At 41.2% G+C, this 16,143-nt stretch overlaps 1 protein-coding gene across 3 annotated transcripts; it reads left to right on the top strand.

Moving 5' to 3' along the window:
• Positions 1–2,617: 2,617 nt before the first annotated feature.
• On the top strand, positions 2,618–9,766 carry LOC118366418 (zinc finger protein ZFMSA12A-like). 3 transcript variants are annotated; one of them, XM_052492503.1, is made up of 9 exons: positions 2,618–2,638; positions 3,998–4,200; positions 4,305–4,394; positions 4,614–4,709; positions 5,168–5,278; positions 5,389–5,512; positions 5,814–6,024; positions 7,639–7,688; positions 7,797–9,766. In XM_052492503.1, exons 2-9 carry the CDS (start codon positions 4,051–4,053, stop codon positions 8,909–8,911), a joined length of 1,947 nt encoding a protein of 648 aa, XP_052348463.1. In that variant the 5' UTR covers positions 2,618–2,638; positions 3,998–4,050; the 3' UTR covers positions 8,912–9,766. The 3 variants fall into 3 exon arrangements, with proteins under 3 accessions (XP_052348463.1, XP_035604959.2, XP_035604960.2); XM_035749066.2 differs by lacking the exon at positions 2,618–2,638 and adding an exon at positions 3,017–3,182; XM_035749067.2 differs by lacking the exon at positions 2,618–2,638 and adding an exon at positions 3,047–3,182 and having other exon boundaries at positions 4,072–4,200.
• The last annotated feature ends 6,377 nt before the right edge of the window (positions 9,767–16,143 follow it).

Below are 16,143 nucleotides of genomic sequence, written 5' to 3'. Positions count from 1 at the left end.
GTAAGCAGCCTGAAATTCCTGAAACCTATAGCAGTAGCCATTGCACGGATTGAGGGAGACAATGCCATCCTGTTTGATGTTCAGACTCTGCTTGCAGATGTAAGAGAAGTAGTCCGTACTGTCCTTCCCACTTCACTTTTGCTCCAAGCAGAGGAAACTGCAGTTCTGAAATACATAAAAAAAACGTGAAGACTTTTGCCTGAAGCACATACACGCTGCAGTGTACATGTTGGACACCAATTATGCTGGCAAGAACATCTTGTCTGGTGCAGAGATCAACAAGGCCTATGGTGTCATTACTACTTTGTCTCGCCTCCTTGGCCTGGATGAGGGCAAGGTTCTTGGCAGCCTGGCAAAGTACACTTCCAAGCAAGGGCTTTGGGATGGAGATACAATATAGCAGTCGTGCCAACATATCTCATCAGCCACCTGGTGGAAGAGACTTTGGATCTGAGGCTCTTTCCCCTGTTGCCGCCATCATCCTCCAAATCCCACCAACATCAGCCGCCTCAGAGCACAACTAGTCCTTGTTTGGGAACACACACACCAAAGCACGCAACAGGCTGACCAATACAAGGGTTGAAAAATTGGCCATCTGTGCAAAGTTTTGGCATTGTGAGCCTGACAACGAGCCATCCTCAACAGAGTTGGAAAGTGACAGTGAAGATGAGGCCTCAGTCTGATGTTCAAGAGGTGGACATTGAGGATGTCCAGGGAGAAGACATGGAAGCCTGAGAGGAAGACAACCAAAGCTTTAGTTTCTAGACTATCATTTTACAGATGTATGTTGAAAATGTTTTTGGTAGATGCGAAGGATCATTGGGGATCATTCAAGTAATTCAAGTAATTTTTCCCAAAAATGTTTACAGACCGATTATTTAATTTGTAATTCACTGTTTCACAATACCAGTGGGTCAGAAGTTTACATACACTAAGTTGACTGTGCCTTTAAACAGCTTGGAAAATACCAGGAAATTATGTCATGGCTTTAGAAGCTTCTGATAGGCGAATTGACATCATTTGAGTCAATTGGAGGTGTACCTGTGGATGTATTTCAAGGCCTACCTTCAAACTCAGTGCCTCTTTGCTTGACATCATGGGAAAATCAAAACAAATCAGCCAAGACCTCAGGAACAAATATATAAATCTGGTTCATCCTTGGGAGCAATTTCCAAACGCCTGTAGGTACCACGTTCATCTGTACAAACAATAGTACGCAAGTATAAACACCATGGGACCACGCAGCCGTCATACCGCTCAGGAAGGATACGTGTTCTGTCTCCTGGAGATGAATGTACTTTGGTGCGAAAAGTGCAAATCAATCCCAGAACAACAGCAAGGGGGGGGGGTGATATCTATCCTCTTTCTACCTGTCCTTGTTTTGTATGTTGTGTTTTGTACCCAGAACTTTGGGTGTTGTTGTTCCTGTCTGCTCTCTTATGTTTAGATAACAATTGTATACTTGTACACTTTTATACCTATACACCATTCTTGTGTGTGTTTAATAAAAAAATATTTGAACGAGAAAAAAAAAAGAAAAAGCCAGACTACAGTTTGCAACTGCACATGGGGACAAAGATCATACTTTTTGGAGAAATGTTCTCTGGTCTGATGAAACAAAAATAGAACTGTTTGGCTATAATGACCATCTGTATGTTTGGAGGAAAAAGGGGGAGGCTTGCAAGCAGAAGAACACCACTCCAACCGTGAAGCACGGGGGTGGCAGCATCATGTTGTGGGGGTGCTTTGCTGCAGCAGGGACTGGTGCACTTCACAAAATAGATGGCATCATGAGGCAGGGAAATTATGTGGATATATTGAAGCAACATCTCAAGACATCAGTCAGGAAGTTAAAGCTTGGTCGCAAATGTGTCTTCCAAATGGACAATGACCCCAAGCATACTTCCAAAGTTGTGGCAAAATGGCTTAAGGACAACAAAATCAAGGTATTGGTGGCCATCACAAAGACCTCAATCCCATAGAACATTTGTGGGCAGAACTGAAAAAGCATGTGCGAGCAAGGAGGCCTACAAACCTGTTACACCAGGTGGAGTGAGCCAAAATTCACCCAATTTATTGGATTAAATGTCAGGAATTGTGAAAAACTGAGTTTAAATATATTTGGCTAAGGTGTATGTAAACTTCCGACTTCAACTGTATATCCAATGCAAAATAACATCTACATTTAAGTGGTATTAATATTAATTCCCATATATTCCCGTTAATTACCATATAATTAGTTACCATATATTACCATATATTAAATAAAGGTGAAATAAATAAATACAAATATTCTATCAATTCCCATGTAAAGTTTCCACCACTGAATATTCCCCAAAATGTGCAACCCTACTCACAACACACGGTTTATTAAAACATTCACCCTCTTCCATACAGTTTCATAGAATTGTGGGTGCAATCAGCATTTACTTCCTGAATAGTGTGTGACTGTCTTGCTCTATATTGGCACGAAGTGATAAGCAATGGAGGCATCATGAACAACACGGGTAAACACATTTGTGGATACCTTTTCAACTATCAGATATTACCAAATTCCCTATGGTCCCTCGGTCTGACATGTCACAGAGAATTATGACTCCACTCCCATGAAGCTCAAGTGGCTCACATAATAAAAAATGTAAGTATATAACTAATGTAAGCCCTACCCTTACATAGTTTCCCTTGATAGGGACACATCTTAGGCTGCCATTGATTATGACTATTCAATTCACAATCACAGCATGAGGAAGTGATTAGTAGGTATACTATTTTAGACAGATATGGTCTATAATGGTATGGTCATGATGATGTAGATGTCTCGTGGTAGTCTACAATGCCCTTGTTACAGATGTCTTAGATCTCTCATTAAACTAATTATTAAGTTAATGGTTACATGTAAATAAAGTTAGTAATAACTCAAATGCAGATTGTATTGGCAATAATCAAGTTCATAAATACATATATTGAACAGCTTGATAGTTAAATATTACACATTTAGCATAATTGATGACTTTTATTTTGAAGACTTTTTGGACACTGATGTTAAAATAGTACTTGGTGGCAAAGGTTTCACATCCTCTTATGGTGGTAACGTTAGCTAGCTAGATTTACTTTCTACTGTCTCATGCGGCGCTCACTAGCCAAGGTAGCTAAGATATTGATTGGCACATGGGCCATAATGGGTATGTATACGGTATTCGTGTTAACTTGCAATATTTACAATATTGTGTGTTTGCTAGCTAGCTTTCTAACCTAGGTGGGCGTAATAACCAGGTCGCTAGCTAGCTATGACCAGGGTCGTATAATAGAAAACCGTAGCTAAACGTTTTGCAACGGAACATGTAAACGAGCGTTTCTAATTGGACAAATTCGGGTCTTCGCTCCATGTTTCGGTCAGTTTTCTAGCATTTGGTGTCGAGTGAAAACGACCCTGACGTCAATGAAGTAGCCGTCTATCTAGCTAGCTATTGTGCGGTTTCTAGCAAAACCTCTTGAATATCTAACGTTAGCTAGCTGTGCCATTCTATATTTTTAAGCAATAAAACCGAGGGGGTGTGGTATATGGCCAATATACCACGGCTTAGGGCTGCTTTTCCACACGACGCAACGCGGAGTGCCTGGATACAAGGCATTGCCGTTGTATATCGGCAATATACCACAAACTCCCGAGGTGTCTTATTGCTATTATAAACTGGTTTCCAACGTATTTAGAACAGTAAAAATACATATTTTGTCATACCCGTGGTCTGATATGCCACGGCTGTCAGCCAATCAGCAACCAGGGTTAAAACTACCCAGTTTATAATATGTTATTGACTAGCTAGCTAGCTATTTTTATGTTATTGAGTGTCCACATGCAAATTTGGCGCAGGCTATTGTCTGCTGGGATTGTTATGACAATGTTATTATGACATAATGGTAGCTAGATATGCATAGCTAAACGTAATTGATTTAGCTAGCCATCTAACAGTAACACACTGTGCTTTTCACATTATAGATTCCCCCATCCCTCTCTCCTCCCTGCGCCTTTTGGTTCCACCTCTACGACTGATGTCTGCATTTATGTGGCAGGTATCACAACAGAGGGCCATTAAGCACTATGGAAAATTAGAGGAGTTTGTGACCGTGGTAACACAAACTGTCCCAGAACTTATGACTGACAGACAGAGGACCCTCCTTATTTTGGGGCTGAGAGCAAGGGTAAGAAATTCTGTCTAATCTTTCATACGGGATCGCTTCAATTGGTGAAGTACAGAGAATAGTTTTATGCAAAGTATCAGACTCCATCACCACTTTTCTTGCAGGTAACTTTGGGGCGATTTTCTGCTGAGCACCCTGTCAGCCTCCAAACCCTCCTTTATTCTATAAAGTCTTCTCAACTTGCACAGGTTCAGGTTGGTAAATCAAATGTCATAGTACAATGCCAAGATTTGAACTTTTCTTTCCCCTGCTGGACACTTACATGAGAATTAACACCCTGATAATTCAGCCACATTTAAATCAAGAGCTTAAGTGTGTTGGTATGGACACTTGTGTGCCATTTGTCACCCCCTTTAACAACAAGTCTAAAAATGACCATCCGGTTTCGGTGTGTTTTTCACATTGTTTTACAGTCCTATGATGCAGGCATGGAATCACCTGAAGCTAACTTCGCCAAGCTCACCCAAAGCTTGATTACAGACCCAGTTGAGCGTGAACACTTCGTTCAAGTAAGTAGCTGTTCATGTCAAGCTTGTCTTGAACCTGTTTTACTTTAACATTTTCTTTAGCCTGACTCAACTTAATAATAATGTATTGTTCTTATATAGCACTTCTCATTACAAAATAGAGTCTCGAAACGCTTCAAAAGCAAAACAAACCGGCACAACTAATAATCAAAATGGAAAGTGAATGGTGTCTAGTCTGCTTCAGATAGTTGAGGCAGTTTGGAAAGGCAGTCTCTGCCATATGGCTTGACTGGATCGATGGTACAGTCAGGGAGAAGCTCGTAATAATGTCCTTGAAAAATTGCATTTTGTTGTATGATAAGTCATAACTAGTAGACCCTGGCAAGAGAGAAGAAAAGACTTGGCACCCAAAGTAGGATCATGCAGGGTCTCCCAACCAATCATTAAGTAGGCTAACCATTTTCCTTTTGCATTATCTCACGGACTCTCCATCTTCTCAGGTGGTGTTCCTTGAGGAATTCAGACCTGATTTTGACAAAGCACTTCAGGAACTGGTCTGTGACTTCCTCACTAGGTTGGAAGAGCTGCTTACACTACCAGACTTTAAGCAGGTGCAGAATCACTTTCGTGAGACAGTCTTGAGAGAACGGCATTCAAATGAATAACTGTAGTTGGCCTGGAATCTATTTTGGCATTTTATTTGTGTCCCTCTTTTCCCTAGACTGCATTGTTGCTGAGTGCTGGCTCCTCTGGCCTGGATGAATGCCTGCAGTCTTTCTCTCACTCAGAAGATCTCCAGTTTCTGCTCCAGAATTACAAACAATGCAGAACATTGTACACAAACAGTAAGTTCATAGAAAATTACTCTCTTTTTTTTTACACATAATTATAGCACCACATGGTCAGAAGGTTTATTGATGGTTCAACAGCATCTGAGGATCATAATCTGATTTATGTGCAGGAAGTTCCTCTCACCATGTTCCTTACATTTCTCGTTTATTTTAAAGGGATTTAAACTTGGATGGATTAGCCAAATAATAAACAATTTGATAGATTAAAATGTAAATGATGGATATGAGATAAGTATTCAGAACAGCCTGGCAGATATGACATTTATTTTTAACGTATTTGTTTTTGTCTGTGCAGTTTCCTCCTCTGACATTCCTCAGGAATCAGATATTGAATCCGATGCCTTCCCTGACCAGTTAAACCGTACCAATCTGGACACTGGTGTGGCTATGAGGACAGAACATTTAGTGGCAATGGGGAGCACAAGAGATATTATAGGCTGCGATGAAACCTGTGATGAAGCGAATGAAGATGACATAGATGTAGAGGACGAGTCAGCACAGAAAAGGTACAGTGCCTTCAGAAAGTATTCACACCCTTTGACTTTTTCCAAATGTAGATGTTATAGCATGAATTTAAAATGTATTCAATTGAGATGTTTTGTCACTGGCCTACACACAATACCCCACAATATCGACTTGAAATTGTGTTTTTAGAAATGTTTACAAATTAAAAGCTGAAAAGTCATTATGTATTTAACCCCTTTTTTATGGCAAGCCTAAATAAGTTGAGGAGTAAATATTTTCTTAACAAGTCACATAAGAAGTTGAATGGACTACCTCATCTCTGTACCCCACACATACAATTATTTGTTTGTTCCCTCAGTGAATTTCAAACACAAATTCAACCACAAAGACCAGGGAGGTTTTCCAATGCTTCACAAAGATGGTTCCAAATAAATAAATAAAAAGACAGACATTGAATAGCCCTTTGAGCATGGTGAAGTTACTAATTATACTTTGGATCGTGTATCAATACACCCAGTCACTACAAAGATACAGGCGTCCACTCAGTTGCTGGAGAGGAAGAAAACTGCTCAGGGATTTCACCATGAGGCCAATGGTGAATATAAAACGGTTATAGAGTTTAATGGCTGTGATAGGAGAAAACTGGGGATGGACAACAACATTGTAGTTACTCTACAATACTAACCTGATTGACAGAGTGAAAAGAAGGAAGCCCGTACAGAATAACAAATATTCCAAAACATGCTTGGCCTCCCGAATGGCGCAGCAGTTTAAGGCAATGCATCGCAGTGCTAGATGCGTCACTAGAGACCCGGATTCGATCCCAGGCTGTATCACAATCGGCCGTGGTCGGGAGAGTCCTATAGGACGGCGCACAATTGGCCCAACGTCATCCGGGTTAGGGAAGGGTTTGGCTGGGGGGGCTTTACAAGTAGGCTGTCATTGTAAATGAGAATTTGTTCTTAACTGACTTGCCTAATTAAATAAAGGTGAAATAAATATACAAGGCACTAAAATAATACTTACTCAGTACCAGTCTCAATATTTTCAAGCATACTGGTAGCTGCATCATGTTATAGGTATGCTTGTAATCGTTATGTAGTAAACAGAATGCAGCTAAGTACAGGAAAAATTCTAGAGGAAAACCTAGTTCAGTCTGCTTTCCACCTGACACTGGGAGATGCAGGACAATAACCTAAAACACAAGACAAAATCCACACTGAAGTTGCTTACCAAGAAGACCGTGAATGTTCCGGGTTGGCTGAGTTACAGTTTTGACTTACAGCTGTAATCAGTGCTAAAGGTGCTTCTACAAAGTATTGACTCAGGGGTGTGAATACTTATGTAAATTAATTATTTCTGTATATCATTTAATACATTTGCAAACATTTCTGAAAACATGTTTTCGCTTTGTCATTATGGGGTATTATTGTGTGTAGATGGGTGAGAATTGTTTTTATTTCATCCATTTTAAATTCAGGCTGTAACAACAAAATGTGGAATAAGTCAAGTGGTGTAAATACTTTGAGACCCTGTATGTGAGAATTAATTTATACATTTTTGTTGTTTTCTACCTTGGCTAGTGCATCAAACAACTTTACCACTTGACTTAGTAATGGTCATCAATTTGCATTTCTGTTTTGTGCCTTTCACAGGGCTGGTTCTGGTCTTTCTCCTACCAGTGTCATGCAAGGTGGTGATACAGGTGAGACCTCACAAACTTTTAGTCAAGTACATTTACCCTTTGGAAAGCTGCAGCTGACCATTGTGGGGCAATGGGGAAACGTCAATGTTTTTATTCATTTTTCCACAGACCCAGTTGCAGGGGTGTCGTTTCAGGTGTTGACTCCCCTTTCTTCAGCTTCAAATGAGTGTGCCCCATCTACTTCCAGTTCATCACACATTAACATTTTCCACCAGTGTCCTCAGTGTGGGAAGTGCTTTAATTATCAGTCTCAACTTGTCCAACACCAGCAAATTCACTGTGGGGATAATCCATACAAGTGCTCCAACTGCGGGAATAGATTCAAATTCTTTACAAGTCTGTCAAACCATAAGAGGATGCAATGTGTGGGCACTGCCTTTAGCTGTTCCAAGTGCTGGAGAGAGTTTGGTTCTCTTCGTGAGAAATTGAGACACCAGTGTCCACACAACGAATCCATGTCCATCTGTCCACAGAGCGGGAAGAGTTTTAAGACATCACCACAATATCCATTCCAGTGTCGTCACTGTGCAAGGAGCTTTCCCGAATCGAATCAACTGGACGCCCACGAAAAAAGTCACAGTGTCGTCCAAACGCTCGACTGTCACAAATGTGGAATGACCTTCAGCAACTTGCCCAGTCTAGTGCACCACGTGGAAGCCCACAAGAGGTCGGATCTGAGGCCATCGTCGCACCTTCCAAAGAAGAAAGGATTGCAACTTCCGAGAACACACCATTGTCACCAATGTGGAAAGTCCTTCGTAACAAACCGTCGCCTCAAGGATCACATGCGCACTCATATGAATTATCGTCCCTTTTCCTGCTCCTACTGTGGGAAATGTTTCACTCAGAAAGGTAATCTCACTGTGCACATAAGGCTCCACACAGGGGAGAGACCCTACATGTGCTCTGTGTGTGGGAAGGCGTTTCCATCAGGAGGTGATCTGCAGGTACACCAGCGCTTTCACACTGGGGAGAGACCTTACCAATGCAAAGAGTGTGACAAACGTTTTTTTAAGTCGAGCCATTTAGTGGTCCACATGCGTGGGCATAGGGGAGAGCGTCCCTACACTTGTAATGAATGTGGGAGGGGTTTTATCCGGAGAACTTGCTTAAAAAAACATTTGCTAGTTCATTCAGGGGAGAGGCCATATTCATGTCTTCGTTGCCCGAATACTTACAAACGCAGTTCACACCTGAACTATCACATGAAGAAAAATCATTGAAAGTTGTAGTGTGTATTTACAATATGCTTTTCTTGGTAGAGCTTTTGTAATAGTGGCATTAGTGGAGATGCAGGAAGTACACCCAGTACCAAACTAATTTATCATATCCTCAACACTTTAAAGCCTTGTTTCCCAGTTCAAGGGGAAGTTCAGTAATTTACAGCTTGACAATTCCTCATCCTTTAAGTAGTCTATGGGCCAGGAGACACTGTAATCTGTGCTTCAGTTTTCTTTAAACAGACACTACAAACTAACAAGCTGACTTGAGCCCCCACTAGCTGACAATCAATGGAAGTGATATGGGGCAGCCATGAAATGTAAAAAAAAAATAAATAAATAGCTAAATTACCTTATGCTAATGTGAAACCAATAATATTGGATTTATTTTGTGTGATTTGGCTATTGCGTTTAGAACAATTGCATAATTGACCACTCCCTTTGATTTGTAGTTAGCGGTGTTTAAAATTAGCTTAAGTTTGTAGTGGCTGCTTAAAGAAAACGGAACCATAGATTCCAGGTTTTCCTGGCCCGGTCTACTTTCAAGGTGATGAACCATTGAACATTAAGTTGTTAAATAGTGAACTTGCCCTTTTTAAAAATCACTCTGCATAATAGTTGAGGATGAAAACCAGTGGAGTGGCTTATGTACATATTGAGGCTGTTCCATCTGTTTGTTTACGTAATGTTATATGGAGTTTTGGTGAAACTATTTATATGTTCAGCACCTGGATTTATTTCCATGGTGATATAGTGATTTAGTGTTCTGTTGAATGCAGTATAATCGGCAGAATCTACTCTTCTGTAATTGAGTTATGCATTCATATATCAATAAACATATACATCTAAAAATGCCAACCGTTTAGCCTTTGTGTAAACGTTGTGCCATTCCAAAACATTAAAGTGGATGAATGATTGAGTCAAGCATTTTCATAATCATTACATGCTGGTGTGCTCCCATCTGGCACTGGCTTACAGGGTTATCGTGCAGGTGACTGTTCAGAACTGGGATGCGACTGCCCTAGATGTCCTGGTTGGACCAGAGGACGCCAGAGGGCGCCCGACTGCTTCGTGCAATGAAACAAGCCAAAGCTCAGAATGATGGGTAACTGCCGATATTCAGGAAACACTCGGGTAAATGAGGGATACAAAGTATATTGAAAGCAGTTGCTTCCACACAGATGTGGTTCCTGAGTTAATTAAGCAATTCATATCCCATCATGCTTAGGGTCATGTATAAAAATGCCCAGTTGCCCATTATTTTGGCTACAATGGCTGGAAGAGATCTCGGTGACTTTGAAACAGGTCTCAAAGAAGCATAGGGAGTTTATACACCAGACACTTGTTGATTTTGGACCTGTGGAAATATCTATACACATGAAAGCCTCTGGGTCAAAATGACCCACAACATGTTTGTATACAAAATCTACACAGACATTCCACAACACATCAGTGTGTCCCCATTTTGAAGTTAGATTCATGAGTTAGATTCATGACGCAAAACGAGGACAAGGAGACATGGAGATAAAGAGAGGTTAACTAGTATTTTAGGGGTCAAATTGATCTGCATAATAGGAGGGTTAAGGAGGGTCCTTTGAAAAATAATCACTTCTGCAATTTGTCGCATATTTTTTTTTTCAAATTTTACCTTTATTTAACCAGGCAAGTCAGTTAAGAACATATTCTTATTTTCAATGATGGCCTGGGAACAGTGGGTTAATTGCCTGTTCAGGGGCAGAACGACAGACCTTGTCAGCTCGGGGGTTTGAACTCGCAACCTTCCGGTTACTAGTCCAACGCTCTAACCACTAGGCTACGCTGCCGCCTCGGCAACCTCGACAACCTCTGACAATGTCTCCTTGTGTCTCTTCCTCCCATTGGAAATGACTGATTTCCGGTTGTTTGATTTCTCAAAGTAATGTCCAGTATAAACGTACTGTTAGGGTGAACTCCAACCTAATTTGCATAACACCCGCATTTAGAACAACAGAGAAAGGAGTCCACTCCTCAGGAAAGTCTTCTCCACATGAAACATATGGGAGAAATGAACGTGAAACCCAAATAAGGGTAAAGCTCAGAGGGATTTGTGGTCAGAGATTTTACAATAAATCTTCAACTTCACTTTAGCCCAAGAAGTCACCAAGGCAACCAGTAAAGAGAGAGCAGATTTGCATTCAGTCAGTCAGTTCGTTCCATTAACATGCTGACTGACTCACTCACACAAACATACAATCACACACACACACGCATCCCATACAAAACAAATCTCTTTGCAAAGGCATTACACCGGAACCACATACTATAGGTGGATGGAAATTTGTGGATGGTCATACACATAAGAAAATGGTAATATATTCACTGTATAGTTACAAAATAGTTATGCTGCATGTCAGAACTAGGACACTCAGAAATGTCAAACTTGGAAACTTGTAGAAAGATGATACCCGAGTTTCACACTTGGAAAGTGTCCGAATCAACCAATTGGAAGCTGGAGACTCTTACCTCCCTCACTAGCTTTAAGCACCAGCTGTCAGAGCAGCTCACAGACATAGCACCTGTACATAGCCAATCTGTAAATAGCCCATCCAACTACTTCATCACCATATTGTTATTTATTTTGCTCCTTTGCACCCCAGTACCGCTACTTGCACACTCATCTTCTGCACATCTATCCCCCCAGTGTTTAATTTGCCATACTGTAATAATTTTGCCACTATGGCCTATTTATTACCTCACTCCCCTTATCCTACCTCATTTGCACACACTGTATATAGACTCTCTCAATTGTATTATTGACTGTATGTTTGTTTATTCCATGTGTAACTCTGTGTTGTCTGTTCACACTGCTTTGCTTTATCTTGGCCAGGTCGCAGTTGTAAATGAGAACTTGTTCTCAACTAGCCTACCTGGTTAAATAAAGGTGAAATAGAAAAATTATAAAATAAAAAATTATGCATTCAAATTCATTGTGGTTTCATATATGGAAAATATGAGACAATCATATTAAGTAAATAAATGGATCTTATACAATTCTGTAACATGTTTTTGCAATATTTTCATAAAACAGATCAAAGACAGAACAGTACACCCTTAAAATGTTATTTTATTTCTAAATGTCAGTCAATTATGCAAGTACAGTGTAACATTTTAATATAAATGTAGTCCTATTTTAATGTTCCAATATTCAATAGATACTGCATCACATATTTCATTGGTTTTATATACTTTGTAGTATTTCTCTTCAAGTTCAGTAGACACTTCTTTGATTGATGTTTCAGCATTGAGACATACCAAAGTGTACTCCCAAGTACAATCAATATGGCAAAACAAAGATGGTAAGAACTGTTTAAACTTACCTCAATGTGCAATTTTTTTTATCCTCTCAGAGGAAAAACCAAATGTACTTTGAGAATATATTCTAACTCCTCCCTCTAGTCCTAGGAGTTTATTAGTGTTGTCAACATAACATAACAAGTTAATAATTGATCATTACAGTAAACTCATGTGGACTAAAATGCAAAAACAATTGTAGTAAAACCATGTGTTGACCACACTGTGAAAAATATATTAGTGGAATTTATGATTTACTGATTTATTTTAGCTTTGCACTACTACACTGGGCTGTATTCTGTCATCATCAGTTACATCCCTTATAAGGAATCATTATGGTCTGGGATTCCAGTGCGCCAATTTCCTCATGTTAACCATTAAACTGCCTGGCCCATATCCAGGTAGCTATCTGAAGAGACACCCTGCTCAGACATGGTGGATCCCAATACAAGTTAGTTCAGGTGTGACCCCACAGCATAAACCCAAACCCAGCAGGACCAGGTGGTCACTTTGGCAAGGGTCAGCTTGCAACTCAAGCCAAACATTCTTTCACTGCAGGGAAACTGGGTCAGTTAAAATCTAAGCTAAGTAACGCTCTGTTACTCAACTTCATAAGTAAAGAAAAAGTCAAAAGGGAAATGTTGAGAGACTTTGAGCAACAACTGACCACTGTTGTCCTGACCACATTCTTTCACAGTGGAGCTGAATAAGGGCAACTAAAGCCTAGCGGCATTGAGAAACCCAGTGATAGTTTCTTTTTTCGAAAGTCTCTCGTTGATGTCACCCCCTGGGTTTGTCAACATCCCCCTCTCTATCCATCACAACTGTAAGAGGGGGGTGAAATAGGACATGGCTGAAGAATAGGGGTGGATGGGGCTGCTTTTTGATGTTGCTGTATCTTGTGCATGTTGCTACAGGGTTTTGTCTACATAAATGAGCTGACAGGTGCATTTCCTATAGATAGACTACATAACTTGAGTTACAGTCATAATGTAAGGCTATTTTCTATTATTTTCTATATGATAGTAAAGTGGAACCCTGAATTTGTACAACTATAGAAAGCAATGTGTTCAGCCAACCTTGAATGTGTCATAGAAGCCTTTGGAGGGTCCCTGCCTGGTAGCATTTCTGGTTTCCTAGTAACCAGGCAGCCTAGTAATTGGACACATAAGGACATGGTATGACATCAATGCGGAGGTCGGCTTGAAGGATCATGTTCAACTGGTGCTTTCTGCTAGGAACATTCCACTGCTCTCCTGGACCTTGATTACTGCATTCTTCTGGACCAGATGTATTCATAAGCCTGAGGATCCTCGCACAAGTTCAATTGGAATATGTGTTTATTTGTCGGTTTGGATGACTGGGGGAAATGTGAGAGGGGAGACCAAGGGACATGATACGGTGTATTCACCCTCCAAGCGGATACCTGGCGCAACGGGTGTTGTTCCTTATTGGATACGAATGTACAGAGGAAGTGGAGTCCATGCTTTTGGAACTTTTCTCCCCTCTCTGTATCTTGATGCTGCTGAGATGTGTGTCAACGTCCCAGGGCTTGGTGAAACCACACTCTTGTCCTCCAGTGGGACAGCAGCAGGGCCTCCCAAACTGCACAGTCCAAGCTGGGACAGCTTTCTACTTTCCACTCCCCCTGCCAGCCATCCGGGGACCTTTACAGCACTATCAGGTGAGCTGACTGTACTGAAAGTTGCCATTTAAATCCAAGGCCATTAATAATGTCAACTAGAGGCTGATATATCAATAGCTTGGTAGCGAATGTTTGTTTCAAACACGCAAGTGGGGACATTGTTTACTCATTTGGCTGGGGAGTTCTGGACTACACTACAATGGAATATGGCCATATAGGCCTGGCAGAATAATTAAGTAACTCATGGAGGAAAAGGGTTACTGAATGAAAGTTCATCCACTCCTTCAGGTCTCTTTGGCCAATGATGATGCAATACCAAGGTGGTTGGCGTTCACCGAGAAGACTGGCAAGCTATTTGGCTTGGCTCTGAGGGAAGATTGTGGGCAGTACCCTCTTAAAGTGTCCGTCGCAGGTCACTGTGTATCCATTACCTACTTTCATCTTCATGTCCTTAATAGAACAGTGGGAGAGGGGAGCCTACTCTCTACACACATAAAGTAAGAGGACATTGATCATTTTATATTCATCATGTGCATTGTATGTATTGATTGATTAAATTAAAAACATGAATTCGGTCACCCCGCCTGTGTTTGGGTAAAAAGCTGAGGGATGGGCCTGGAGAAATGTAACCACTCAAATTCATAGACAGAGCTATAGATGCAAGGAATGACCATCCATTATATAAACATGAGAGTTTAAACCATGTTTTAAGGCTATTCAGAGTTTGTTTACATTTATATTGTTTACAAACAGAGTAAAACATGTTTGTATTTTGAGTTCTGATGAGGTATGACAGTTGAACTAAGCTCATTAGGCACTTATAAGTTATAATCTTCAAGATTCAATAGGTGTATATATAATTAATTTATATGTAAATAAAAGGATTCCAGCTTTAAATAAAGTTGATCTGTTCAATTTATGAATTTGTTAATTTCCAATTTAGGAAATGTAGGTATTTAAATTCACTTTATAAACTAACCGAATTGAATAATACTTTTGACCCTAATCCTGGTTGGTGGTGTGTCTGATAGGGCTGGTCTCGTCTGCCCTGTGGGGGAGAATGTCATCTGGGCTGATCTAATGCTTCAGGTGGACCCTGGCAGTTTGGACGCAGACCAACGTGTACAGCTGACCAGCACAATGGCTGACTATCTGCGAATGACTCCTGGCTCCGTCCACCTCCTCTCATTGAGGGGCCCCACTGCACTGCAGAGAGAGAAAACCAGGGTGTGCAGGCAGGATCCCCTGACTGCTGACACTACCCAGGGAAAGGGGCAAGGGACCTTGGGAAGAGGGCAGGCTGCAGAGCTCTTGTGGCCGGTCGGTTGTGGGGTGGGGGAGCAGTTATCAGACTTAGCCCGGATTTTGGAGCATAGCACTGCCTCAGGTCGGCTGACCACCATGTTGGGAGTCCCCATACTAGGGTGGAGGGTTCTCTGCAAGGGGTTGCTTCCTAGGATCAGGAGGGGCCTGCAACCTCTGCATCATACAGCAACCCCAACTGTAGTTCTCCCACCACCAACACAGGTGCCAGAGTCAGTCAGACTGAAGCTTTCACACATACCTGCTCCAGAGCCTTCTACTAGTTTGATGATGTCATACCCCACAGCCATCCTGGAGAGACACACTGGGGCCCCAAACCTAGAACTAACACAGGCCTCAAGTTACCCTCTAACATCATCTGTTGCTTGTGAGGGTGTTTTGCAATCACCCCCATCTGGCACGAGAGACGATTTGTTGTCCATGCCTCTCAAACCAACCCTACTCCTCCCAGAGTGTTTCACACAATCACTGAAGAGGCATACATTTCACACGGCCACCAAAACTGAGATGGTATCAACTGTTAGTATGTCCAGAGAATCAATCCACTCACAGCTAATCGTGACATCTTCAGCAAAATGTTTTCCGACACAGCAAACATACACATTACCATTCAGAGAACACAGACACGTTTCCATAGACACACACACCCACAGCGTAACAACATTTGCCTCAGCTCTTCACAACACTGTCTATTTAGCCTTTATAAGCAGGAGCCCAACTTTGTTGTCAGAGTATGATTCTAGTGGAAGAACAATGAACCCATCGACTTCACAAAGTACACCAACCATAAACCTTTTAGACCAGAGCACCATCAGTCAAAGATATCTACCACTGACACTAGTCCAAACTGCACCACCATGGACAAAAGAGCACAGTAGACGTACATTTATAATGGAGCCCTCCCAGCTAACATTAGACCCACCTGGAGACACAAGAG

Source organism: Oncorhynchus keta, chromosome 33 (genome assembly GCF_023373465.1).
Source record: "Oncorhynchus keta strain PuntledgeMale-10-30-2019 chromosome 33, Oket_V2, whole genome shotgun sequence".
Classification (NCBI taxonomy): Eukaryota; Metazoa; Chordata; class Actinopteri; order Salmoniformes; family Salmonidae; genus Oncorhynchus; species Oncorhynchus keta.
The sequence above is the reverse complement of the archived record's forward strand: the minus strand, read 5'-3'. Positions and strand labels throughout refer to the sequence as shown.

What these genes read in the sequence shown, in the direction of transcription:
- LOC118366418 (XM_035749066.2), top strand. Translation starts at nt 3,125, where the DNA reads ATGCGGCGCTCACTAGCCAAGGTAGCTAAGATATTGATTGGCACATGG. An exon ending in CACTACCAGACTTTAAGCAG is followed by an intron (nt 5,279 to 5,388) that starts GTGCAGAATCAC and finishes TCTTTTCCCTAG; the next exon opens with ACTGCATTGTTGCTGAGTGC. An exon ending in CATGCAAGGTGGTGATACAG is followed by an intron (nt 7,689 to 7,796) that starts GTGAGACCTCAC and finishes ATTTTTCCACAG; the next exon opens with ACCCAGTTGCAGGGGTGTCG.